Below are 25,874 nucleotides of genomic sequence, written 5' to 3'. Positions count from 1 at the left end.
CGGGCCGGGAAGGGCGGGACGGGCCGCGCCCCCTGACCCCGCAGGCCCCGCCCCATTCCCACGCGGCCTGCGCTGCCGGAAGTGGCGGCGCGGTCGGGACGGGCCGGGTAGCATGGCGGGCGCGCGGGGCGCGGGGCGTGCAGCGGCGACGGGGGCGCGGCCCGGGAAGCGGCCGCGGGGGCCGGAGCCGGAGCCGGAGCCGGAGCCGGAGGAGGTGACGGGGGAGCGGGTCCGAGCGGCGGGGTCGGGCGGCGGGGCCCGGGGCCGCACGTGGTGGCTCGTCGGCCCACCGCGAGGCCCCCCAGCGCGCGGCGGGCCTGGGAGTGTGCGGAAGAGGGCTCGCCTGTCCTGTGCGGCCTTGGCAGGGAGCACCCCTTGCGCGGGGGCGGCTGGAGGGGGAGGCGGAGTAGGGAGAGGTGGGCAGGAGAGGTGGCATCCTGTGCGGCAGCCCTGAAACCCTTTGGATTGTGCATCCTCCCATCGCACAGATCTGCGCTCGCTCCCCCAGTGAATAAGTACGTATTTACGCGCTGGGGCACGTCAGGCATATTCTAAAAGTGGAGGAAGATAGGCGATCGAACGAACCCAGGGCTTACCGCCTGGGACGTGTCTTAAGTGGACGGACGGCCACGCCGGCGGTGGATGTCAGTACGTCCGGGCTGTAAAGGTCCTGGCAGCACGTGCAGCTGAGCGCCTCTCAGCGGACTCTCCTTCGTGCTGTTCGCCTGCGGGCCAGCAGCTTCTACGCAAAGTGCAGGCTGCCCAGCTGGGTGAGAGCGTTGTAAACTATTGAAAAACAGTGAAATCCAGGATTCCGTACTCGGAAGTTTCCTAGAAGTCTACAATTTCCTGTTCGTTTTTAGACGGCAACGACGGGGTTCACCCGCTGTGCGCTGTGTCCTGTAGAGATAGGGGTGAGATGGTATCTGGTAAGCAGGGCTCTGCTCAGAAAAAGCTGGGGCCCTACCCGAGGAGGGGACGAGTGGGTATATACTTGTTTTTGAGTCAGATTTGTATCATTTTTGTCACTGTTCAGCCCACCTTTACAATTTACTGATCAACTGTTGGTCTCAATCTAGTTGGATACCGAGGCTTCTCTTTCAGAGAGAAAAGCCCCTCCATGGTCCTGTACCTCTGCTGGCCCCAGCTTCTGCCTCAGTGCCCTCATAGCTCTGGAGTTTGCCAGCGTGGGATGCACAGGATGGAGAGCCTGGGTTGGAAATGTGATGGGAACTGAACTCTAAGAAAGAGATGTTGTCCTTGAAAAGCCCTTCCCTTGTGAGATGCAAGAAATTCAGTGTCCCTTCCGAGGGCAGGTGGCCATACTGTCAGTGGAGGTGGACAGTGAGGAAGGTTCTGCCCGGGTTGGGTGGATGGTTTTGGTGGAGATAGAAGCTTGTGACCTGAGGGCTTTGGCCTTGGAGGCTGACCACACAGAGCCATGGGTCATCAGGGTGCCTGTGGGGTGGTGGGTGGCCTGGGGGTGTGGCCGTCATCAACACTGTGCTCCTTGCAGCCTTCTCTCGCCTGTGCTCCTGCTCCCAGCCTCCAGGATGGCAGTGATTCTGGCCTGTCTGAAAGCGAGGAGAGTGTGTTCTCAGGCCTGGAAGATTCCGGCAGCGACAGTAGTGAAGATGACCCAGCCGAGAGAGAGGATGGGGTCAGCAGTGATGAGGGCCCCAGCGGAATGGAGAAGACCACTGGGCAGCAGGTGCAGGTGGGTGAGCGAGGAGCCTGCCAGTAGGCTCTCCTCTCTAGATGAAGATGGCCAGGAAAGAAAGTGACTGCCAGGTCTTAGGCTCTCTGGGGGGCTGTCCCCACACTGCTTTCTCCCAAGTTTCCTTCCTCTGATGCACCTGTGGGCACATTTGGTGCCAAGTGGAACACTTGATTAGAGCTGGAGTGCTCTGAGCTCTTGGGGGTTGTTTTTCAACCACAGTTATGTGCTCTGTTCTCAGGAACTCCAAAAATCCACATGCCTGGGCCTCTTCAGGTGATTCTGATGTCACCTCTCCATGGAACTCAGCCCACTTTCAGTTGTAGGCTGGATTTCTTGCGGGCAAAGCCTGAGGTAGGGATTCATGTGCAAGGGACTGCCTGGTGGGGAGCTCACAGGACACACAGGGAGCCACCCGAACACCTGAGCCTGATTCCAGGGAGCCTGGCTGGGTGAGGCTTTGGCCTGTACCTGTCCCTGTGATGATGGGGAAGGGTGCACTTCCCCCTTGTCTTAAGTGAGAAAAATGAGAGAAAAGCTTAATTTAATTAAGATACAGTATTTGCTCTTTGGAATGTTTTATTTATTTATCTATTAAAAGATTTTATTTGACAGAGAGAGGGAGAGAGACAGCGAGAGAGGGAACACAAGCAGTGGGAGCGGGAAAGGGAGAAGCAGGCTTCCCGTGGAGCAGGGAGCCCGACGTGGGGCTCGATCCCAGGACCCTGGGATCATGGCCTGAGCCGAAGGCTCACCTGAGCCACCTGGGCCACCTGGGCACCCCTAGAATGTTTTAGAAAGTAGTTCATAACTATTTGTATTTCCAATGGGTCTAGTGTTCTGAAGGTTATGACCTTGAGTCATACAGAAATCTAATCCCATAATAGAAACCAAAAAGCCATGCTTGTTTGATCTGTTTCCTAGGAAGGAAAGGATTTAAAGTCAGATTTAAACCTTTTTTTTTCTTTTTTTTAAGATTATTTATTTGAGAAAGAGCAGGGGGGAGGGTCAGAGGGAGAAGCAGACGAGCGGGGAGCCCGATGCAGGACTTGATCCCGGGACCCCGGGACCACGACCCGAGCCGAAGGCAGACACTTAACTAACTGAGCCACCCAGGTACCGAGATTTAAACCTTCTACCCATTCAAGCTTTAGTCATAATGCCGGTGTGCATAGAGAGATGATGTGCGAACTGTATTGACTGTGGTTTGTAGGATGATGGGCAACTGAACTATTTTTCCTCCTTTTTTTTAACTTTTTAAAATTACAAAATGTACCTTCCTTGACAAAAATTAAATCTTTCATCAACACTACTCAGTAAAGAGTGGAAGTTCTTCCTCAAGACCAATGCTCCAATTGGTGACCACTGCTAATAATCATCTTTCCACATCATTGCTCCTTTTACAATTAAGGATCCACACATTTATTTATTTATTTATTTATTTTTAAGTAGGCTCCACGGGACGCCTGGGTGGCTCAGTTGGTGAAGCGTCTGCCTTCGGCTCAGGTCATGATCCCGGGGTCCTGGGATCGAGTCCCACATGGGGCTCCCTGCTCAGCGGGAAGCCTGCTTCTCCCTCTGCCGTGCCCCCTGCTTGTGCTCACTTGCTCTCTCTCTCTGACAAATAAAATTTTTAAATAAATAAATTAATAAAATAAAAAAAATTAATAAAATAAAATAAATAAAGCTCCAGCATGGAGCCCAAGGTAGAGCTTAAACTCATGACTGTGAGATCAAGACTTGAACCAAGATCGAGAGTCACTTAACGACTGAGCTACCCAGGAGCCCCTAATTTTTTTTATTTTGAAAAGGGGTTTTTATCCTTTTTTAGAAATAAAATTTTAAAAATAATTTTTAAATTAATTTTTTATAGAGAGAGAGCGTGAGCGTGTATGTGCCCGTGAGCATGTACGTGCACCTGAGCAGGAGGGGCAGAGAGAGACTCTTAAGCAGTTTCTCTGCTGAACATGGAGCCCGATAAGGGGCTTGATCCCATGACCCTGAGATCACGGCCTGAGCCGAATTCAGGAGTTGGATGCTCAACCAACTGAGTCACCTAGGTGCCCCTAAAAATAATTTTTAAAAATTAAATCACTTTTGGGGCACCTGGCTGACTCGGTAGGTAAAGCATGTGACTCTTGATCTCTGGGTCATGAGTTCGAGCCCTGTGTTGGGCATGGAGCCTACTTAAAAAAAGTTTAAATAACTTTTTAAATAAAAATGTTCTATTTGTGGTGCCTGGGTGTCTCTGTCAGTTAAGCATCCGGCTCTTGATTTTGGTTCAGGTCGTGATCTCAGGGTCATGGGGGCGAGCCCTCTGCTGGGCGTGGAGCCTGCTTAAGAGTCTCTCCCTCTCCCTCTGCCCCTCCCCCACTTAAAAAAAATTTTTTTTTTTTTAAGATTTTATTTATTTATTTGACAGAGAGAGAGACACAGCGAGAGGGGGAACACAAGCAGGGGGAGTGGGAGAGGGAGAAGCAGGCTTCCTGCGGAGCAGAGAGCCCGGTGCGGGGCTCGATCCCAGAACCCTGGGATCATGACCTGAGCGGAAGGCAGACGCTTAACGACTGAGCCACCCAGGTGCCCCTTTAAAAAATTTCTACTTAAGTTCTCTAAGCTAGGTAACGTGTGCAAGTATTTCAAGCGGCTGGCACGTGGAGTCTGGTGGAGGGGCACCATCGTGGGCGTGGCCACGCTCCCTTCTTCTGAGCGGCTGGGCCGGTGCTCGTCGCCTGGGCTCTCCGTCCGGTGCTGTGCCCGCGGAGCTGTGTGTTCTCTGCAAGGCCACCTTCTCGGGTCTGCTTGCTGGCGCATTCAGCGGGGACCGAAGCCCTCCCTTCTCCAGCCTTCAGTCCAGGGAAGCTGGCTCTGGCCGCCTGGATGGGACCAGTTCTCAGAGGGGGGTGAGGCTGTCTCTGGTTCCACAGCAGCCCGATCCGCGCCCCGGCTTGAAGCCAGGACCACGGCCCCCCCAGTGTGCGCTGTGCTGGGGAGCCTCAGTGTGCCAGTCCCCTCAGCTCCTCCCGTTTCACGCCCAGGCTCTGAGCCCTGTCTCCTGTGGGTCATCCTGGACATGAGCCCCGCAAGTCATGAGCGGTTCTGAGTTCCACACACCACCCTGGGCTGCCACCGCAGGATCCTGCCCTGCTTGGGTGTTCACGTCTCTGGCTTTATTGTGCTATAATTGAGCGGTACAGGTGGCCCCTGTTGGAGTATTTTGTGTTCTAAAGCACAGTTGTCATTTTACTAGGGTTGAATTTCTCTAGGCCAAGAGAGAGGATTGAGGTGGAGGGAGGGTGTTCTCAGTCCTTAGTGGAAATCTCCCCATCTCTCCTTTTTTCCACTGTTCCGCCACAGCCGCCACACTCCATCTGGTTGAGCTGGCTCCCCACTCCACCTCTTGTGCTCACACTCACTCTTTGGAGCAGTCTTAGGGGAGCTACTTCTGCAAGTGGAAGTGCTAACTTCCCAGGGACCCACGTTGGCTTCTGTGGCCACAGAAAATGCCCAGCTGCTCTTCCTCCCATTCCTGTGCCTCCTTTCTGGGGCCTGGTTCTTACCAGGCCGCCGACCGGCACCACGCTATGGGGCTTTCCCCTAACTTCTCGGCCACTATGTGCTCCTGCCACTCTTCCTTCCGCATTCTGTCCACCTTAACCTGTGTCAAGGCTTCCACCACTTCCAGGGATGGGCGAGCCACCCCCCACTCCCTGCCACCTTGCTGCACGCGCCCGAAGAGCACCCCGCCTCCCCGTGGGGCTGCGTGCTGACGTCAGGGACATGGCCTGAGGCCGAAGCCAGCAGGGAGAGGTGCTGCTCACGGTCCAGCTCTGCGGACTGGAGTGGGATGCACCCGGCCCAGGCACTCCAGTCAGCTGACTGACCTCTACAAGACGGAGCCGGAGGGTTTGCCTTCCTGTTCTGGGAGGAACGGGGCTGATAAGTCATTGTCAGGGGACCCTGCCCCACAAGTCATGGGTTCCAGGTACGTCTGCCACAGGGCCATCCCAGACTGGCTGTGACTATCCTGCTGAAGTCATCCAGGGATGAGAGTGGATGGCCGGGTGATCACTGGCACGTTCTGGGGGGACTGCCCTGAGTCTCCGCCTTCCTTTCCCATGGGGAGGGATGGGGTTACATGGCCCAGGTGCTCAGGGTCGTCCTGGGGAGACATGGCCCGCTTTGGTGCCAGGCTGCCCTGGGCACCACTGTATGTGAGCTCCTCCTTCTCCACTTCCTCTTGGGTCTTTGGACGCGATTCAGACATGTCCACCGCTTTCTTTTTAAGGGTTGTGTGGGATTATGTGACAAGCATCACAGGACACAACAGGGTGATCGCTGGGAAGCTCCTGAGGGTCGTCCCTCCCACTGTCCTGCCTCCTGCCCCTGCGTTAAGGATGAGGACTGTGCCTGGGTCTGTCTAGGGTGTTCTTTGTACATCCAGGCCTCCGTTTGTGCCGTGCCTGCCTGCTTCCTAACTTCTGTCTTCTGCTCTTCCCTCTGGCTCTGAGGGCTGTCCTCACCACTTGGTGTCCGCGGTGCGTGCGGGCCGCCCCGGTGGTGGGCAGTGCTGCCGAAGTCCCGTGGCGTATGCTCGTTCTCACATGTGCAAGCAGTTCTTGGGATGCGTTCCCAGAAGCATCTCTGGGTCAAAGGCCAGAGCATTTTTAGTGGAAGGGAAGTGCCACTTAGCACTCGTGACAGCCGCCTCAGTCACCTATTTCCCGTACCCGCCGAGACCATGTGTGCTTAAGAGTCTTTCTTTTTCCTACTTTGACACATGGAAGATGTGGTCTCTTGTTGCTTTATGGTATTTTCTTACATTACATTACAAAGGGGCATCTTTTCTTGTCTTTCTGTGAGGACTGTTTGAGCTGTATTGAGAATGCCCAAAACGGGAAGTTTTCGTTGCTCTCGTGTCTCAAAGGTCGGGCTCGGCAGGCTGCGCTTCATTCCCCTTCGCGTGGGTCAGAGAAGGCCACGTGGACCCTTGGCGTGTGCCGCTTCTGAACTTGGGCCTCTCTGCCCAGCTGGGCCTGCAGCCCCCTCCCCGCTCCCTGCTCCCCACTCCCGGGGGCTCTAGCTCAAGGCTGGAGTGGACCCCAGGAAGTGCCCCCAAGCCCTCTCCCAGGGGGCCGATGGGTCCTTATGGGGAAGGAATATAAGGAGGGAATAGCTGTCTCCGTCAGTTCTTTTCTTTTTAATCTCGTCCTAGAACTTTCTCCTAACCCCCTTTGTTCCCTGACCCTTAGTTTCCTTCCCCTGATCTCAGAAGTTTCTTTGGTCGGCGTCCCTTGGTGGGAGCAGCTGTGCATTTGCCCGGCCCGCACGTAGGGGGTCAGGACCACCAGGGTCCTTTCCGTTCCGCTGGGCTGAGGTCTCCCGTCTGTGGCGCCAGGTGCCATTTTGTCTCTCCTTGTCTCCCTTATCTGTTGTCATGTAACCGAGTAGCCCCATGCTTAGCGGCGGGACAGTAACTCGTGTTCTCACTGGTTCTGGGAGTCAGGGACGCAGGCGGGTTGATGTACTTTCAGGGTGCTGGCAGGGGCTGGAGGAGCTCAAGGGAGGAAGAGCACTGTATTTGGGGGCTGGTAGGTGCTCGGGAGGGTGGGGCCGTGGGGTCCCCATCTTCCTCCACGGAGGTCTTGTCTCAGGGCTCAGGGCATTCACAGGGAGGTCCGTGGCCGCAGGCTGCTCGCAACCGGCAGGTTGGCTTGTTTTGATGCTGTAGTCTTGGGCGCGGGGCACTGCTGTGCTTCTCCGCTGGAGAGACTTCCCGTGTCTGCTTACTCCATTTGCCTCCGCTTAGAGCGCCCACCCCTGCTCCGGGTCCTCTCAGGACTGGCTGCCCGCTCACTTGTCCTGGTGCTCCACGACCTTGTTGACCTGAGTCCCTGTCTACCAGGCTGGGCTCCTGGGGCACACTTTGCGGCCCCTGCCCCTCACACTGTGCCCCAGCCACAGAGCCCTCTGCACACACCTCCCCGAAGGAGGCTGGAGAGGAGCCGTGCCCCCCCACGCTGTGCTGCCGGCGCCCCTCCTGCCTTCACCGCAGGCAGCGGTGGGGGGGTCGGCCTCAGGCTCCCCCATCCCAGCACACCCACCTGTGCTTCCCGCTCACCAGGGCCTCTCAGTGGGCAGGGGGGTCCTCACTTCCCTGCATCCTCTGATGGGCCCGGGCCGCGGTGGTGCTGCCCACGCTGGGGTCCAGGCGTGGGCACTGGTGGGGTGTGATGTGGGCGCTGTGGCTTGTGGGGTACCGCACGGCGGGCACCCCCAGGTAGTCTCACCAGCTGGTTAACAGAGCTCACCTCAGCTGGGAAGGGCCTGGGGACCACCGGGAGAGCTAAGGACGTGAGCCAGTGGCTGGGGTGGGATTGGTTCCCATGGGGGGAGGTAGGCAGCCGTTCCGCAAGCCATCCCAATGCCTTGAGCATCAGACAGCCATTTTACAGCACTCTCATTTCTGGGGATCAGTGTTCAGGCAGGGTGAGGTGGTGTCATGTCTGGGGTGGCCCACAGCTGCCTTCAGCTGGGTCCCGCCTGAGAATTAGGCCGCGCACTCGGAACACGTCACCGTTTCCTGTGCCCCTGCAGGGTTCTGCTCTAGGACAGACCTCGTGTTTTGGGGCTCAGGTGAGGGTCCTAAGGAAGAACAGCTGGGGTCTCTTTACTCATCTGTCCAGGCTGCGACATGGTTGGCACTTGCTGGGCTTGTCCTCGTCCAGAGGGCTCAGGGCTCCAGAGCACAGCTGCAGACTCTGAGTTCCCACGTCGTCGGTCTGGGCTGCTTTCCCTGGACAGGTGAGCCTGCCAGGAACCCACCTGGACCGGGGGCGGGCATATGGCCTCTGCCCTCGATGGGAGGAGAGTCAAAGATTTGTAGCCATGGTTTGAAACAGCAACAGTCTGGGGCATCCGGGTGGTTCAGTCGCTCAAGTGTCCCAACTCTGTCTTGGCTCAGGTCATGATCTCAGGGTCCCACAGTGAGATGGAGTCCCACATTGGGCTCCACACTCGGTTCAGACTCTGCTTAAGACTCTCTTTCCCAGGGTGCTGGGTGGCTCAGCCAATGAAGCGTCTGCCTTCTGCTCAGGTGATGATCTCAGGGTCCTGGGATCCAGCCCCGCATCGGGCTCCCTGTTCAGTCTGCTTCTCCCTCTGCCTCTGCCCCACATGCATGTGCGCGCACTCTCTCTCTCTCTCTCTCTCTCTATTCCCCCCTCCCTTCCTCTGCCCCTCCCTCATATCACACGTGCGCGCGCTCTTTCTCTCTCAGATAAAGAAATATTTAAGCGTTTTATTTATTTGACAGAGAGCAAGAGAGACTACGAGCTGTGGGGGAAGAGGGAGGAGCAGGCTCCCCGCTGAGCATGAGCCCGATGCGGGCTCGACCCCAGGACCCTGGGACCATGACCTGAGCCGAAGGCAGACACTTAACGACTGAGCCCCCCAGGTGCCCCACAATTCATACTTTTTTTTTTTTAAGATTTTATTTATTTGTCAGAGACAGAGAGAGCATAAGCAGGGGGAGTGGCAGGCAGAGGGAGAAGGAGGCTCCCCGCTGAGCATGAGCCCGATGCGGGCTCGACCCCAGGACCCTGGGATCATGACCTGAGCCGAAGGCAGACGCTCAACCGACTGAGCCCCCCAGGTGCCCCCAAATAAAGAAATTTAAAAGAAAACAATGAAACAGCCACGTTCTCGCCACTGTGTGCAAAACGCCCCCCACCTTATCCTATCGCCAGGCCCAGCGCGAGCGGCTCGTGTGAATCAGGCCTGGAGCTGGCGCGAGTCATGGGCCTCGTCCCCACACAGCCATTTGCAGTGGTGGCGTCGAGTCCCGTTAAACGCATCTGTTGTAAATGGGGAGGCGGGGAGCACAGAGTAGTCTCTGGTGTAAGCAGCCGTCTCCTTGTGCGGGGCCGGCTCGGTCTCCCGGCCCTCCAGCGAGTCATGTGCCTTTCCCCTCAGGAACGAGGGGGAGTTTCACTTTGTGTTGCCCCTGGTCTTTTCAGGCCCAGCAGCGTATACCCTTTAGAAACTGCGCGTCTGCTCAGTGTCCGTCTGCGTCTCTTGTCAGATGAGCTGCGTGCGCAGGGCTTGCTGATACCTGCCGTTCGGGGTCCTGGGCTCCCCGAGGAGGCTTAGCAGCACTGCTGGCCACCCTGCGGGGTCTGCGGCAGGCCGGTAGCCCTGTGGACCCTCAGTCGTGCTCATTCGTGTGATTGTGCTACGCCCCAGATCCCCGAGAACGCACGTTACCCGCCGCAGCCTGGATTTGACCTTTGCTCCCAGGTGTCGGGGACGCACACAAGCCTGGCGTACCTCCCGCGGACCTTCAGGGCGTGGGGGCCGCTGTTGCCCTGCTGTCCTCTGCGTCTCCCACCCCACAGGAAGGCCATGCAGGGAGCTGAGTTCCAGCCTGGCTGCCCTCGTCTGCGTCACCGCGGGGGCTGTCGGGGTCCCGCTTGTTGAGAAGCTGGAGGAGCCGAGCTGTCACGTGCCAGGTGGTGGTGGGGTGTGGCTGGGCTGGGTCTGATGCTGGCCGCCAGGGGGTCTCTAGCAGTTGCGATGCCATCGAGGCAGAGCCCCCTGGGGGCCCCTGCTTTGGTCCTCATGGTGTTAATTATGGTCTTGGGGTGGGCAGAGAAACAAGATGTGTTCCCCTTGTGTGTTTCACGTCCTGTTTAAATGCCCAGTGTCCAACCACGGCCAAGTGTGTCCACAGGTGTCGTGTCCACAGGTGTCGTGTCCACAGGTGTCGTGTCCACAGGTGTGCGCCGCTCCCTGAGCCTCCCCTGGTTCCTGCAGCTGCGCGTGCCCGCGCTCTGCTGCCCCCTGGCGGCCACCGTGTCCCCTGCAGCGGCACTTCTGGAGGGAGACCAAGGAGGGCCGGGGGGCCAGCTCTTTTGTGTGGGGACTTGCAGCCCCTCCGCTGGGGGGCCCCCCTTGTCGGGGGGCCTGCCTGTCTCTGGCTCCTTGCGCCTGCATGCTGTCCCCAGGGGCCGGCCACACCCAGCACGGGGCGATGTGGGGTGTCCTGGAGGACGAGGGGCCGTGACACTTCCTGTTGGGACCCCGTGACCATGGCCTGAGGCACAGGCGGCGTGGGACTCTCCGGAGCTCAGTGCTGGTGGAGAGCGTCGGGTGGGCTGGTGCCGTGGGCAGCTGCGGAGTCTGGCCGGAGGCCGGCACCGTGGATCCGCCGGCCCTGGCCCGGCGTCAGGGGCGCTTGCTGAGGAGACTTATTGCCTGGCCCTGGGCCTGGGGCAGGTGTGTCCACTGGTCGCTGCTGTGGGCAAGGATGGAGGAGAGCTTGGAGCCCTGGTCGGAGCCCTGGTCGGGGCTCGCCCTCCTCGCCCCCCACCGCGCCCTGCACCCATCGGGCTGTGCTGACCCACTTTCAGCGGGCAGGGCTCCCACAGTGCGTGCAGCATGGGGAGCGGGGGTGGGGGAGACATGGAAACCGAATCCCGCCGTGTTCCTGGCCTGGAAAAAAACTTAGTCTCCCACCCTCCTTATACTGAGGGAAAAAACAGGCGAGAGGAAGAGCCACCTCACAGGCCTCTGGCTCCTGCCCGGTCAGGGGAGTGGGGCTCTGGCGGGGGCGCCTCGCTCAGGGGCCCCTGCTCCCGAGTACTTTACTGCGCCCGGGAGTGAGAGGTGGGGCTGTTTTCCCCATCAGTCCCGGTTCCGGTACACCCGATTCCCCCACCCTGTGAGGGAAGAATCTCTTTTCCAGGTTAGGGTGTGAATGTTCGGGGGCACCCACTCTCTGACCTGGTGGGTTGGGGTTGGCCTGGGGGCTGTGTCCTCCCGGCATTCTGTAGGTTAGGGGTGCCTCTCTGGGCCCTTGGCCGACTGGGCTGACGCCGGGGCCTCCTGGGGGAAGGGTCCTGCCGCCGTGGCTGACGGCAGGTGCACACGCCCTCCTCCAGACGGCCCGGCCCAGGTGTGGGCCCTGCCCCGCCCTTCCTTGCTGCCGCCAAGTGGCCACCCCCACTTTGCTCCCCGACCCTGGGCTCTCCTAGGCCTGGCAGGGCTGGGTATGGGCCATTGGGCCAGGAGCCCTGCAGCCGGTTTTTTCGTTAGAGGGTGCGGGGGCGGCTGGGCCCTCAGCTGGTGGCTTCCTTGCTGAGTGTTCCTGTTCCCGTCTGGTACAGGTGTCAGCCCTTGCCTGGGGTCCTTCCTCGGAGCTGGCACACGGCGATGAATCTGGCCCTTGACAGAGGACCTCGGGTGGGGCCCAAGAGGCCCACGGAGACCTGGGGTGTCACTGGTCTTGTCTTAAGGCCCAGGGCCAGGTTGGAGCTGCTTAGAGATTGGGGGCGGCGGGAAGCTTGGCCTCAGCACCAGCAGGACAGACAGTTTGTTCTTCCCGAGCCGCCGCCATCAAGGAGGGGGCAGGGGACTGCGGGCGTGGGCTCTGCCCGAGGTCAGAGGGCGTCAGTGTCCTGACATAACCGTTGTCCCCTTCTCTCTTACAGGCTGGGAGCCCTTCCCCAAGGACAGAGGTGGCGAGAGTGCAGGGCTGTGAAGAGTATGCGGAGGACAGCTCTGACGAGGAGGTGGGGCTGGGCTTGCTCTCCCACGAGGGGTGGGGGGCGCCTTCCCCACCTGGGCTGTGCTGCCCTGGGTGCAGAGGAGTCAGGCCGCCGTGAGGGGCCGCGCTCATGGTCCGGAAGGGCAATTTCCGGGGTTGGGGATACATGTCTGCTGGACTGTGTGTCATTGCTCGGGAAGGAAGTGGGGTGGACGTGACGTGGTGAACCCCCGCGTGTGTCTGTGGGACGGCCGGCTGATACTGGGGTCCCTCGTGCTCTGTGGAGGCTGCGCTCGTGCTCTCGGTGGGCACGGAGAGGCTGGGGCAGGGCTGGCTTCCGTACACCCGCTGGCCTGTGCTGGGCCCCCGGGGTGACAGGCCTGAGCAGCGTCGCCTGGCAGCCTCGTGCGGGAGGTGGGTGGCCTCTGGGCGATCTGTCCCTTCCCTCCCTGGTGTCCTCGAGGTGTGGACTGATGTGGGCCCCAGTGAATCCCAGGCGTCCCCTCAAGTTTAGGGTCTGAAGGGACAAGCATGGTGGTGGGCCAGGAGTGCCCCATCTGGCATCCAGACGCTCCGGTGTGTGGGCCAGAGGCCGTGTCTCTGCTACCTGGGCCTGCCTGCTTTGGGAGGGCTGGAAGCTGAGGAGCTCTGAGCCCCGAGGTGGCTGTCTCCTCCTGCCTGTCCCCTCCCAGGTGTGTCCCAGTCACTGGCAGGGCTGTGGCCCCCGCGCCATGGTGTGCGCCCAGGTGCCTCCTTGGGCCGCGGGCCTCGGGGCTGGGGGAGAACGGCCGCGTTGGTGCGGGCCTCGCAGGGACGGCCGTCCTCCAGAGTTCTTCCTGCCGCCTGTCGGGGGCTGTCCCGGGGCCTGGGGAGGCACGCGCCCCCTCCCCTGTTTGGCCTCCGCCCCCATGCTCACGCTCTCTTGGCAGCGGCTGCAGGAGCCTTGGCTGCCCGCCCGATCTGGTCTCTGTGCGTTCAGAGAACAGAGACAAAACAAAATAAATTGGTTTCCTGGCCGGAGCAGCGGGCGCACACGGTGAGGGGGGGCCAGCGCAGTGCGGCTCCCTGCCTGTCTCCCCCCTCCCAGGGGCTCTGGCTGTCGGCAGCCACATCCTGTCGGCTACTTTTTTATATTTGGTATTTTGAGAAATCGATGATGGTTGTAAATGGAGTGCAGAGGCGGGGGAGGGGCCTGGGCCTGCCCACGGGGAGGCGCTCCTCCCGGCCGCCCGCAGTGGGGGCTGCGGGGGCCGCTTCCTCTGGCAATGACTATCCCATATGTCCGAGTGACAGGAGGGGGCCCTGGTGCCCGCCTTCCCGAGCTTCTGCCAGCACAGCCGGCCCGCAGCCCGAGGGGGCTCATCTTTCAGGAGCTCGCCAGGCCGACAGATGCTTCCCTGCCCTGAGCAGCACGTGTGCCTGGGGTGATCGGGGGCACGTGGGCACCGGTCTCTTCCACCCTGACGTCGTGGGTGTCTTTGCAATCCAAGCAAAGTGTGCTGGGCTTTGGGGAAGAGGCCCCAGGGCCCAGGCGGCAAGTGGCCCCACTGGGTACCTGGTGTGGTGTGGAGCGTGGGGCTCGGAGGCCGGTGTGCCCTGTGGCTTGGCGTGGTTTTTTGGGAGCCTGTGAGGGCCCACAGTCTGGGGACACCTGCGGTGTCAGGGCAGAGTCCGTTCTCCCAGCAGTGTCCTTGGGAGTGGCCAGTGGTGTCTGGACCCCACGTAAGGCCCTGGCCAGCAGCAGAGGTGTCCTGACAGGGTTGGTGCTCCTGGGAGAGACAACCTTTATGGACGCTGCGGCGTGGAGGCCTGAGGGTGGGGTGGAAGTGCCACCTAGCCTCCCTTCCCCTGGACCCTGCCCTGCCCACTCCCTGGGTCTGGATCGGAGGCCTGAGCTGGGGGATGCTGGGGCTTCTGGACCCTCTGACTGCTGGCCTCTGCTGGCCCTGGCTTTGGGGAACCCCCCACCCCAGACGTTGACTGATGAGTGACATTCTACCTTCGTGGATATTCTGAGCCCTGTTCCCATACATTTGCCCTTCTCAGTCCCCAAATTCACATCCCAAGCTGCACTGGGGCCCAGGTCCCCTGGATGTGCTGCTGGGTCTGGCGGGGGTCCTGGGGCGGGGGGAGTCCTGAGCAGCCGCAGGCTGTGTCCACCCCACTCCTCTCCCACGGCACCGGCACCTCACAGACGTGATCTCATCCAGCCTCCGGACCCCGGGGAGGTGGGGCGGGGTGGGGGGCGGGGGCTGGCAGCCTTCACAGCCTCCGGCCCCTCTTTGTTTCGAGCAGCTGGGAGAAACTGAGGCCGGCAGTAGGTGAGAGGTGAGGGGGGGGCTATGAACTCTGGCCACAGAGGCTGGGAGGCATCCTCCCCCCGTCATGCGAGTCCCTGGACCCCTGGGCCCGACACCCTCCTGTCCCCTGCGGGACCTCCGCTGGGGGTAGGGGGCGGGGCTGCGGCCCTGGCCGGCGCCACGGCGCCCTGGCCTCGCGGTAACTTGGGATCCCGCAGGGACGGGCCCAGGCCTGTCTGCATCCAGAGCCCGCGATCCCCTCTGCTCTCTCGCCAAACGGCCGTTAATGGCTTCTCCCAGCTACTGAACCGGCAGCTGCCTCCAGTGCTGGCGGCCTCCCGCCCCTCCCGGGGCCGCCGCCCCGCCCCTCCTGGCCGCCCGCGCACTCAGAGCGCTTGCGTCAGCGGGGGCCTGTCGGCTCGGGTTTCGAGCTGTTTGTGGAGAGCGCCGGGCGCTCCGCCTGCTCCGCCTGCTCGTGTGGGCCCTCCACCCCCACAGCCAGCCTGCGAGTCTGTCCCTTGCCACTGGTCTGACCCACGGCCTTGCAGGTGGCCGCGGGGCGCCGTGGGCGTGACGCCTGTGACCGCAGAGTGCCCCTCGGTGCCGCTGTGGGGCTCCACCTCTGAGCCAGGCCTGCGGCGCCGGGGCAGGAGGCATGCCCTCCTCCTGCCAGGGCTGCACCCCTGCCCTGTGCTGGCCTGGGGCTTCTCCCTAGTCGGGAGAGCGGGCTCCCCGTGGGGAGGGCAGGGTGGGGGTCAGTGGGGGGGTGCAGTGGTGGAAGCAGCTGTCCCGGATGAGGGGCGTCGCACGCGTTCTGGGACAGAGCAGGGTCTCTTGGTGCCAGGGCACGTGGGTGGTGAGGCCCTAGCTTGCTTCGTGTGCCCACTTGGAGCGTTCCCTTGGCGGTAGGAAGCCAGCCACGCAGGGCAGGGCGGTGGGAGAGTGCGGGGACAGGGGCCTCCTGAGGGAGGAGGGTTTGCCCTGGGGCTGGAGGTGTGGCTGGTAGTGGGGCAAGTTCTGTAGGAAGGTGGGTGAGGGGACTGCAGAGTGGGCTGGGGACGGGGCGCAGGCAGGGGCTGAGGTGAGTCCTCCAGAGTGAGATTCTGGAGCACTGGGGATGGGGCTGGGGGCAGGTGTGCAGAGCTGGGGCCAGGCCCAACTCAAGCAGCAGCAGCTCTGTGTTTGAAGTGTGGGTCTCAGAACAGGTCTCTTCCACTCCGCAGGGGGGCCATGAGCCTGTGCCCGCACCCAGGACTGCAGAGTCAGGGGACCCCCAGGGTGGGTGGGGGCCAGGGATCTGAGGGCCTGGGAGCTAGGGCAGCCTCGGTGCACCCTCCCCTTCCCATGGACCCCATGGAGGGTGGACTTGCTACCTCCAAGCCATGGAGGGATTGGTGGGGGGCCAAGCAGTGGTCTCAGAGGGGTCCTGGGCCAGCACACATGGGAGGCTCCGCTGGGCCTGGCTGGCAGCACTTCCGAGAGGGATGGACAGAGGGAGGTGGTGGTGTCTGGGCTGGCTGCCGCAGAGGTGTCCTGCTACCTGAGTCAGCAAGTGGAAATGGCGGTCTGATGGAGGAGGTTTGGGAAGGTGGCTCCGAGCTCCCCACTTGGTCCCCCTGGCCCATCCAGCTGGTCCATGGCCTCTGCTTTTGGCCTGGTCTCCTGCTGGAGTCTCCTCACCTGGCTTTGGCCTGTGAGGCAGGAAGAGGCCAAGTAGGACCTGGCTTTCTCCCCTTTGGTCCGTGAACCAGGACTCATCCTGCTGGAACCTTCTTTGGGTTCAGATGCAGCAGGTGAGCCTGGGGCACACGGCCCGCCTCCCCCTGCCCGGTCCTGTGACAGAGATTAAACACGGTGGAGGATCGAGGAGAGGCTGAGGCTCAGGAAGGCTGAGTGGCGCTCGGAGACAGGCGGGAGCTTCGTGCAGGGGGCTGAGCGAACACTGCCGGCATTGTAATCGGAGAGGGGCAAGGGAAAAGAGAGAGCCTGAGCGAGGGCGGCTGACCCCACGCTCCCAGGGGACAGGTGGGAGAGGCAGAACGAGGAGAGAGTGAAGGATTCCAGAGGTGGGCCGGCTTCCTCCCTCGCAGACAGACACGGGAGGGAGGTGGGCAGCAGGCCAGCGCCGTACCTGCAGTTCCAATCTGCGGTCCTGACAGCTGCAGCCACTTTGGGGAGGGGGAGGGGAGGGGCTCATCGAGAGCGGAAAAATCCCAGCCGACACATCAGCCAGTTGTTGCTTGCTGCTTATGTCCGGTGCAGTCTGGGGGGTGGGGGACCCCTGCTGGCCCCATCCCAGAGGCTTGTCCTTGGGGCAGAGTGGCCCCCCAGGAGAGCATGGGGGGGTGTCTGTGTCCTCAGCCCGTGCCTCCAAGCTCGGCGCCTGACCTGGAGGGGTCGGGGGGTGCTTGCCCCCACAGGGTCACATGTGCTTCCTGGCAGCCCACAGGTGCTGAGCAGGGTGGGGGCCGGCTGGCCTGCGGGCTCGGGCCTGGTGATGAATCATGTGGTGCCGCCGGCAGCTCATTCCCCAGGCCGGGGACAGGGAGCTGACAGCCGGGGCCCATCAGAGTGTTTCCAGCCCAGCTTGGCCCACAGAGGCGGCGGCGGCTGGCCCAGGGCGCGGGCCTGGCCCCTCCTTTCCAGCTGCCTCTGGGGTGTACACACGGGGGAGCCCTGGGTCTTTGTCCCTCCTGGTGGAAGGCAAGGCCAGCATTCTGGGAAGGAAGCGGGGCCTGAAGTGGGCAGGGAGCACCTGCCACCCCCGGCCCAGTGGCTGTGAGGAGCCGAGTGGACTCAAGTGGGGCCGCCGGGCTCGGGCCAGCCCGCCACCCCCAGTCTGGTTTGAATTTCTGGAGCAGTGGAGGGTGACGGAGTGCTCCTCCCCCGCCCCCTCCGCTCCCTCCTGTTGGCTGGCGGGCCAGGCCCTCACCGCCGCCGTGCTGCTACCGAGCAGCTCAGGGAGCACCGGGCCCTCTGCCCAGGCCTGAGTCGGCCAAGCTGCAGCCACTGTTGGGAGTCACAGGCCCGGCAGCAGAGAACTTGGCCCGTGCACGCCGTGCCCCGATGGGCTGGGTCCCCGGGGTCCTCTCCTACCAGCCTCCCAGACTGGCAGCATGCCCTGCAGGGGTCTCCTGACACCCCCTCAGTCCTGGGGCTCCAGGGGCTGTCCCTTCCTCTGCACTCCCCTCTGGCCTCATGCCGGACGTGCTCCCCGTTCTGTCTCCTGCCGCATTGCTCCGTGACCACAAGGTCGGTGCCCACTCGGGTGCTTGTCATCTGGGCGGGGGGCTTCGTAAGGGAGGTTTGCATCCCCCACCCAGGCTCAGCTGTGGCAATGTGGTTACAGTAGGTGAGGGGCAGGTGGGCCACGGACCCTCCCCATAGAACGTCACCCCGTAACCAGTGAGGCAGGGGAGGCAGGCACAGAGGCCCTGGGGTGCACCTGACTCCCCCGGACACCTCCCCCAGGGCCTTCCTCAGCCCCCATCTGGACCCCCACGTCTCCGGGCAGGCGGGCGGGGCGGGGGCTTGCCCTCTCCCTCCTTCTTCTGGCCAGCTGTAGGCTCCTGCAGGATTAGGGAAAGGAAATTTGGGGTTGGGTTTCTTTCTGAATGGAACCTGCCGTGGCGTCTTTTTATCCTGTTATATTTCTATCACGGTGGACACAGCCCCCTCTCTGGCCCTTAATGGCTCTGGCTTTGAGAGTTTCCTCCAAAATTACACCACCGCTTCCTGCTTCGCAGTTCCCCGGAGCCCCTCTGTGCAGAGGAGGGGGGCAGCTCTGGCCCTGCCCTGTTGGGGTGCCCACGTGGGCCTCGGCACCTGGCCTCTCCCTGGGGGCCCAGGAGGGTGTCAGTGGGGGCCCTGGAGCCTGTGCTGAGGGCTGGGGGGGGGCCCAGGGCCAGCACCTGGCGCCCTCGGCCATTCCCTACCCGGTCTGGCCGGAAGTCAGGCTGCTGGCCTGCCTGACCAGCAGGGGGTGTGTGTGTGTGGGGGGAGGTGGCTCACAGAGGGCCACCCCCTGCTTTTCTTCTGTGCTGTGCCAGCCGAGCTCAAGCCGCTAAACCGTAATTGTCACCTGCAGGATTTTAATGGTCAGCCAGCTGTGCAGAGCTTGGGGCGGGGGCCTGAAATTGCTCTCCTCACGAGCAGGTGGGGCCTTTGGAGGAGCTGGGTGGGGCAGAGCGGTAGGCAGCCAGGGTTCCCTCCTTCCCGTGTGAGCACTGCTGCAGGCGGCTGAGCGCAGGGCCGGGGGGGCAGGGGTCATGGAGCTCCTCTCCTCTTACAGCCCGGAGGGGGGGGGGGGCCAGGGTACCCCAGCAGGGGTGGGACCCATAGCCCTTTTGGGGGCCCAGGGGTGAATGCAGGTGGCTGCCATCTGGCCTGGACCCTTAGGCCCACCCAGGCTTGGAAACCTGCTGTGCCGGGCAGCGCCCCTCACTCCACCTCCCCCAAGCGTCTGCTTCTTGGGTCTCTGGGCAAAGGCTGACGCCCCGAGGCTTGGCATGATGGTGCTGTGAGCTCTGCCCTCCTCACCCCTTCAGGGACGCCTGGGTGCCGGGCAGGCCCTTGGAGAGGAGACTGGACTGGCCGGTCCCCTGCTGCGTGGCAGTGGGCTCCCTCTGTCCTTTCCTGTCCCTCACCGGTCTCCTTCAGCCCCTCAGGCCAGGAGGAGGTGCCGCACTCTGCCTCAGGCCTGGGAGGGGTGGCCCAGCCCCTGGAGGGTAGAGGCCTTCCCTGAGAAGTGGTGCCTCTGGCCCAGGGAGCACCGAAGGTGGGAGCAGTGAGCTCTCCCAGAGCACCACGGGGGCTGGGCTCAGGCTGGATTCTGAACCGTTCAAGAGAACTGTGTGCTTCCACGGTTGGACGATACTGTTTTGTTTTTAATTATACAAAGTTTCCAGACTTTATATTATCATATCAAAGACACAAGATGCCAGCACGTAGTGACCAGAAGAAAACCCAGGTAGGAAGCCAGCACAGAAGGTTCCGGTGGGCCTGGGCCCGCTGGGCCAGTGCAGACTCCTGCACACTTGTCTGTCCGTCGGCCCCACTGTAGCTGGAGGCAGGGCTGGCTTGCTGGGCGCCCTCACAGGAGGCCTGTGCCCGAGTCAGGTCCACGGGGGCTCTCTGTGGATAGCCCAGCGGCGTCCACCTCTAGCTCCGAATCGTAGTCTTTCTGTCTCGGTCCTTGCTCTGCAGAGGGGAGGGGGCAGTGTCAGGGCCTGGCCACAGACCCAGCGCCAGCCCGCGCCTCTGGGCTTCCCCACTGGGTGCTGTCTCAGGTGGCGGGTGCTGAAAGCACCCCCTTCCACGCTCACCCCGGCTTCCCCATGCAGTTTGGGGAGGAGAGTACACTGCTGCACAGCCGAAATTGTAAAATTAAATTTCCCAGATGTTCAGGCCCCAGGAGCTCACGCGTGCTGTCTGGAGAGGAAATGGGGATCGGGAAAAGCCGCGCCGCATTTTCTCCCTGCTCACCCTGCTTTTCCGGTGCCACCAAGCACGGCAGGGGCTGTAAATCACAGCCGGCCAGCGCTCCCGCAACGTGGCCCTCTCCCCCAGCCCCCACATCTCCCGCCAGCCTCCTGTCTGCAGAGCCCACAGCCCCCCGGGGGTCTCAGTGGGCAGCCCTGGGGGCTTGGGCCAGGGCCACGGGAGGGCTAGCAGGTGCCCAATAGGCCTGGGGCCGGTGGCAGGGGCTTTGACAGGGCAAACAGATGGGGGGTGGTGGTGGGCGAGTCCCCTTCCTTTGGGGACAGGGTTGGGGGGCCAGAGTTTCTTGAACCAATCCTGGTCTGGTCCCCCAGCCTCTTCCAGTTTGGTGTCTTCCCTGCTTCCCAGACTCCCACGTAGCCCTGGCTGGCTCTGTTTGGTCCCCATGGGCACCTGTGTCCCTGGGGACTCGAGGGGAGAAGGCCCAGGGAAGGCCCAGCCCTGCCTGCTCCAGCGGGGCCTTCTTATGCTCCTCCCCTCCTGGACCCCTGGGCGCACTGGATCACAGGTGCTGCTGGTGGGGGCGGGGTTGCTCTGCCGGCCTCTGGCCCCGTTCTCTGCCCAGCAGGTGTGGGTGGCTGGGGTGGTATGGAGGCAGAGGCCGCCACATCCTCCTCGCCTCTTTCCGTGGATGCCCCGTGGGCGACACTCACCAACTTTCTCTGGTTGCTGAGGCAGAAGGTACAGATCTGTTTGGGCTGGGCGTTCTCGCCGTCGCGGGTGGGGGGCGGTGGGGGCGGCGGCGGGGGGCTGCCTGGGCGCGCCGCGTGGAAGAAGGCAGGCCCCGAGTGGCACGGCTGCCCGTCGCCGCAGGCCTCGCCCACCAGCAGCACGTTGCCCAGGTGCGAGATGTAGCTGGAGGCCAGGCGCAGCGTCTCGATCTTGGAGAGCTTGCGGTCGGCCGGTTCCGTGGGGATGAGCGTGCGCAGGGCCGTGAAGGCCGTGTTCACGCTGTTGGTGCGGTCCCGCTCGCGCGCGTTCGCTGTGTGCCGCTGCCGGGGCTCTCGGCCCGGCCGCCCACCGGGCCCCGGGGCGCCGCCCCCCGCCCGCCTGCCCCCGGCCCGCCTCCGGGTGCCCTGGAGGCCGCAGCGCGCTGCGTGCACGCGGCAGGGCTTCTCGTCGGAGCCCGAACTCTCACTGCCGCGGTCCTCGTCCTCCGACAGCGGGCTCACCTCGGGGTACAGGTAGCGGCCCGGCGGCGCCGAGCGCAGCATGGCGAAGGACATGGGGCCGGCGGGCGCGCCGTCAGCTCCGCCTTGCACAGCGCATGCCGCCAGCCGCGCGGCCGCCCGGGGGCCGGGGAGGCGCGGGTCTCGGGGGCCCGCGGTGGCGGCTGCGGCGCCGCGCGCACGTGTGCGTCCCGGGCTGGAGAGGGGCCGCGGGCCGGGCCTTTATAGTGGCGGCGGCCCCTCCCCCGCGCCGGCCCGCCCTCCTCCCCGCCTCCCAGCCCCCGGAGGCCGCACAGAGCAGGGGCCCTCGTCCCTCTGCCTTCTCGCGCCACGCCGAAGGAGCCTGCAGCATCTCGCTGTCTCTGGGGGCTGTGGGGAAGTGGGAATCCCCTCGGGGGGGTACCGGGGCTGTGCAGCCCTCTCCCTCTGCCTCCGCAGGGGGCAGGAGGGTCAAGTGGGACCCGTGACCCAGGCAGGTCTTCTCCCCCTGCGTGAGCAAGTTAACTCAGATGCCCTGGCGCTGGTGCTGGGCCACACCCTGTTTGTCTCTCTCTCTCCCTCTCCTGTGTACACTTGGGCCTTTTGTGCCAGGCAGAGTGGGGAGGGGGCACAGAGCCCAGGGGGCTGGAGTTCACCCCACCGTCCCAGCACAACTCCCAGCGCGAGTTGTGCGTGGGGTCCCCGGGTGGCGCAGCCTCCTGGTGTCAGTCATACCCTCCAGCTCTGGCCCACGCTGTGCTCTCTGCCTGAGACCCTGCTCTGGGGCAGCCTCCCCATCCCCTTGTTGCATGCTCCAGGGTCTGTCCAGTTCAGGGGTGGCCCCCCACTCATGTGCAGAGAAGGAAGGGCAGGGGCACAGGGGGTGTCCCCGGAGGACGGGCCTGCTGGGAGTATGAAAGTTGGCAGGACTGGGGCAGGCAGGTGCAGATGGGCAGAGCCCAGGGGGTCCTGTGCTCTTGCAAGGGGCCCTCGGGCTCCCCGCTGTGCTCAGTCTCATCTGGGCCCCTCCCCCTGTGGCCACTGTTCAGGAAGCGGCCGCCTGGGCAGCAGTCTCTGTGCTGGGCGGAGGGAGGGTGGTGGCTGGCCGGGGCCTCGACCAGGAATGTGTGTCCAGGAATGTGGCTGCTCTGGGGTGGGGGGCAGGACCAGGGAGGGCTGAGGAGGGTCCTCGAATGCCTGCAGGGCAGAACGCAGCGGCTTCTACCTCCCCTTGGAGTGGGTTGGCGGGGTCTTCTCTGAGTCCCTGCCTGTGGCTACCCATTTTTGCCTAAGGCCCCCACCAGGGGAGGGAGCCCATGGGCGATGAGGTCACCCTTGTCTGTGGCTGCCCAGAGTCCTGGCCAAGGAATCCAGGGGGGAGGCTCTGGGGTTGGCACCACTTCAGTGGAAAATGTGAAGGTACAGCTCCGGCGCCTCTGAGGGCCAGTTGTTGGGGGGGGGTGGGGGACAGCACCGGCCGCCGTGCCACGTCACACCCCAGGGAGAGGGCATGTCTCAGGGTGCCCGGGTCCCGTCCCACCAGCCTCGAGGCCCATCCCTTTGCTCTCGCTGGTTCCCCCCCGCCCTTGCCTGTGACTCTTGGGGAGCTTGGAGGGAGGGGTGGGCACGGGGGGTGCCCGATGCTGACACGCTGGCTTGCTGCCCCAGGACATCCGGAACACGGTGGGCAATGTGCCCCTGGAGTGGTACGCTGACTTCCCCCACGTGGGCTATGATCTGGATGGCAGGCGCATCTACAAGCCCCTGCGGACCCGTGACGAGCTGGACCAGTTTCTGGACAAGATGGACAACCCTGATTACTGGTAAGCAGGCTCGGATGGGGCCGGTGGGGGCGGGGCGGGGGGGCTTCGAGCTTGCCTCTGATGGGCGGCCGGCCCCCCAGGCGCACGGTGCAGGACCGGATGACAGGGCATGATGTGCGGCTGACCGACGAGCAGGTGGCCCTGGTGCGGCGGCTGCAGAGGGGCCAGTTTGGGGACGGGAGCTTCGATCCGTACGAGGTAGGTGGCAGCAGCTCGCCCTGGGTGTGGGGCTCAGCTGCAGGGTCCTGGCCCTCACGTCTGCTTGTGTCCCCAGCCGGCTGTGGACTTCTTCAGCGGGGACCTGATGATCTACCCAGTGACCAACCGACCTGCCGACAAGCGCAGCTTCATCCCGTCCCTGGTGGAGAAGGAGAAGGTAGGTGCCATCTGCGTCCGGAGTTCGCTCCCGCGTCCCCACGCGCACTGACCTGCCCTGTCCTTGCAGGTCTCTCGCATGGTGCACGCCATCAAGATGGGCTGGATCCAGCCTCACCGGCCCCGGGACCGCACCCCTAGCTTCTACGACCTCTGGGCGCAGGAGGACCCTGACGCTGTGCTGGGCCGGCACAAGATGCACGTGCCCGCGCCCAAGCTGGCCCTGCCCGGCCACGCGGAGTCCTACAACCCGCCTCCCGAGTACCTGCCCAGTGAAGAGGAGGTGGGCCTTGCACTGCGGTGGGGTCTGGGCCCCCATGGCTGGCCCCGCGCCCCAGCTCACCCCTGTCCCCGCAGCGTCTGGCGTGGCAGCAGCAGGAGCCGGGTGAGAGGAAGCTCAACTTCTTGCCGCACAAGTTCCCCAGCCTGCGGGCCGTGCCCGCGTACGGCCGCTTCATCCAGGAGCGTTTCGAGCGCTGCCTCGACCTCTATCTGTGCCCGCGGCAGCGCAAGATGAGGGTGTGTGTGGGGCGGGGAGCAGTGCGCCGGGCGGGGGGGTTGCGCACAGGACATGGGCGGGGTGACCTCGTGCTCACCTGTCCCAGGTGAATGTGGACCCTGAAGACCTCATCCCGAAACTGCCCCGGCCGCGGGACTTGCAGCCTTTCCCCACGTGCCAGGCCCTGGTAAGCAGGTGGGGGAATCCCCTGGCCGGGGGGGAGCCTCGGGGTGGGGGTCTGTCGCCTCAGTGCCTCTCCTCCGTAGGTCTACAGGGGCCACAGCGACCTTGTCCGTTGCCTTAGTGTCTCCCCGGATGGCCAGTGGCTGGCTTCAGGTGAGCCTGGGGTGGGGGCATTCCCAGCTTGGGTGGGGGGCTGCTGGGCCGGGGGGGCGCCCCGCAGCTGGAGGGGGCCTTGTTTGCTGCTTCCAGGCTCCGACGATGGCTCGGTGCGGCTCTGGGAGGTGGCCACTGCCCGCTGCATGAGGACCGTGCCCGTGGGGGGTGTGGTGAGGAGCGTTGCCTGGAACCCTCACCCCACCGTGGGCCTGGTGGCCGTGGCAGTGTAAGTGGGCAGCCCGGGGGGGCTGGGGGCCGCGGGCACAGACCGGAGCCTGAGGGCCTGTGTGTCACTCGGCCCGCAGAGAGGACTCGGTGCTGCTACTGAACCCAGCGCTGGGGGACCGGCTGGTGGTGAGCGGCACGGACCAGCTGCTGAGTGCCTTCGTCCTGCCCGAGGAGCCCGCGGTGCAGCCCGCCCGCTGGCTGGAGGCCTCGGAGGACGAGCGCCAGGCGGGCCTGAGGCTGCGCATCTGCCACGGGAAGGTGTGGGGTGGGGGGCCGCTGGCGGTGTGGGTTAGGATGGAGGGGGCAGGGGAGGGCCCAGCTGAGCCGGTGTTGCTCCTGCAGCCGGTGACACAGGTGACCTGGCATGGACGTGGGGACTACATGGCCGTGGTGCTGGCCGCCGCGGGCCACACGCAGGTGCTGATCCACCAGCTGAGCCGGCACCGCAGCCAGAGCCCCTTCCGCCGTAGCCATGGACAGGTGCAGCGCGTGGCCTTCCACCCCCTGCGGCCCTTCCTGCTGGTGGCTTCCCAGCGCAGCATCCGCCTTTACCACCTGCTGCGCCAGGAGCTCACCAAGAAGCTAAGACCAAACTGCAAGTGGGTGTCCAGCCTGGCGGTGCACCCCGCAGGTGAGGGCGGGCAGGGGCAGGGGAGCGTGCGCCCCGCAGGTGAGGGCGGGCGGGGGCAGGGGGGCAGGGGAGCGTGCGCCCCGCAGGTCCCCACCGCCCCGTCTGCCCCCAGGGGACAACGTCATCTGCGGCACTTATGACAGCAAGCTCGTGTGGTTCGACCTGGACCTTTCCTGTGAGCCGTACAGGGTGCTGAGGTGAGTGGCGGCGGGGAGCGGCTGCCGGCGGGCCCTCCCCTGCCCTCCCCTGCCCTCACCGAGCCCCTGCCCTCCAGACACCACAAGAAGGCCCTCAGGGCCGTGGCCTTCCACACCCAGTACCCACTGTTCGCGTCCGGCTCCGACGACGGGAGCATCATCGTCTGCCACGGGATGGTGTACAAGTGAGTGCTGAGCCCTGTGTGCCCTGCCCAGCTGGGGGTCCCGCCCCCCACCCCCCACCCCCCACCCTGAGGCCCTCTGCTCCCCTCCCCCACAGTGACCTGCTGCAGAACCCGCTGCTGGTGCCGGTGAAGGTGCTGCGGGGACACGTGCTGACCCGAGACCTGGGGGTCCTGGACGTGGCCTTCCACCCCACCCAGCCATGGGTCTTCTCCTCGGGGGCCGATGGCACCGTCCGCCTCTTCACCTAGGCCGCCCGGTGTCCGCCGGGGGGTGGGGGTGGGGGGTGCGGCGCACGCGTGCTCAGGACCCTCAATACAGGTGTTCCCCGCCGACTGCTGGTGTGACCTTGATTCGGGGTTCCTGACCAGCGGCCCTCCCACAGCGTG

At 63.6% G+C, this 25,874-nt stretch overlaps 2 protein-coding genes across 3 annotated transcripts; one reads left to right on the top strand and one right to left on the bottom strand.

Moving 5' to 3' along the window:
- The first annotated feature begins 112 nt into the window (after positions 1 to 112).
- Positions 113 to 25,844, top strand: BOP1 (BOP1 ribosomal biogenesis factor). The gene is made up of 16 exons (XM_044914706.1): positions 113 to 214; positions 1,517 to 1,717; positions 12,208 to 12,288; positions 22,879 to 23,033; positions 23,114 to 23,231; positions 23,308 to 23,409; positions 23,479 to 23,691; positions 23,766 to 23,927; positions 24,014 to 24,094; positions 24,174 to 24,243; positions 24,340 to 24,472; positions 24,552 to 24,732; positions 24,817 to 25,105; positions 25,218 to 25,302; positions 25,380 to 25,487; positions 25,583 to 25,844. Exons 1-16 carry the CDS (start codon positions 113 to 115, stop codon positions 25,734 to 25,736), a joined length of 2,235 nt encoding a protein of 744 aa, XP_044770641.1. The 3' UTR covers positions 25,737 to 25,844.
- On the bottom strand, positions 19,703 to 21,288 carry SCX (scleraxis bHLH transcription factor). 2 transcript variants are annotated; one of them, XR_006539905.1, is made up of 2 exons: positions 19,888 to 19,927; positions 19,703 to 19,762 (listed from the first exon to the last, which is right to left on the bottom strand). XR_006539905.1 is itself a non-coding variant. In XM_021688869.1 (2 exons), exons 1-2 carry the CDS (start codon positions 21,286 to 21,288, stop codon positions 19,724 to 19,726), a joined length of 612 nt encoding a protein of 203 aa, XP_021544544.1. The 2 variants fall into 2 exon arrangements, 1 of the variants encoding a protein (XP_021544544.1); XM_021688869.1 differs by lacking the exon at positions 19,888 to 19,927 and adding an exon at positions 20,716 to 21,288 and having other exon boundaries at positions 19,724 to 19,762.
- Positions 25,845 to 25,874: the final 30 nt, after the last annotated feature.

The sequence above is a fragment of the Neomonachus schauinslandi genome, chromosome 4 (genome assembly GCF_002201575.2).
Source record: "Neomonachus schauinslandi chromosome 4, ASM220157v2, whole genome shotgun sequence".
NCBI classification, from domain to species: Eukaryota; Metazoa; Chordata; class Mammalia; order Carnivora; family Phocidae; genus Neomonachus; species Neomonachus schauinslandi.
Note: the sequence above shows the minus strand (reverse complement) of the source record. Positions and strands in the feature narration are given on the sequence as shown.

Bases quoted from the DNA above. Each gene is read 5' to 3' on its own strand.
- BOP1 (XM_044914706.1), top strand. From the start codon at position 113: ATGGCGGGCGCGCGGGGCGCGGGGCGTGCAGCGGCGACGGGGGCGCGG. The intron at 23,034-23,113 runs GTAAGCAGGCTC...CCGGCCCCCCAG, and splicing joins ATGGACAACCCTGATTACTG to GCGCACGGTGCAGGACCGGA. The intron at 24,244-24,339 runs GTGAGCCTGGGG...TGCTGCTTCCAG, and splicing joins TGGCCAGTGGCTGGCTTCAG to GCTCCGACGATGGCTCGGTG.
- SCX (XM_021688869.1), bottom strand. From the start codon at position 21,288: ATGTCCTTCGCCATGCTGCGCTCGGCGCCGCCGGGCCGCTACCTGTAC. The intron at 19,763-20,715 runs GTGAGTGTCGCC...TCCCCTCTGCAG, and splicing joins TCAGCAACCAGAGAAAGTTG to AGCAAGGACCGAGACAGAAA.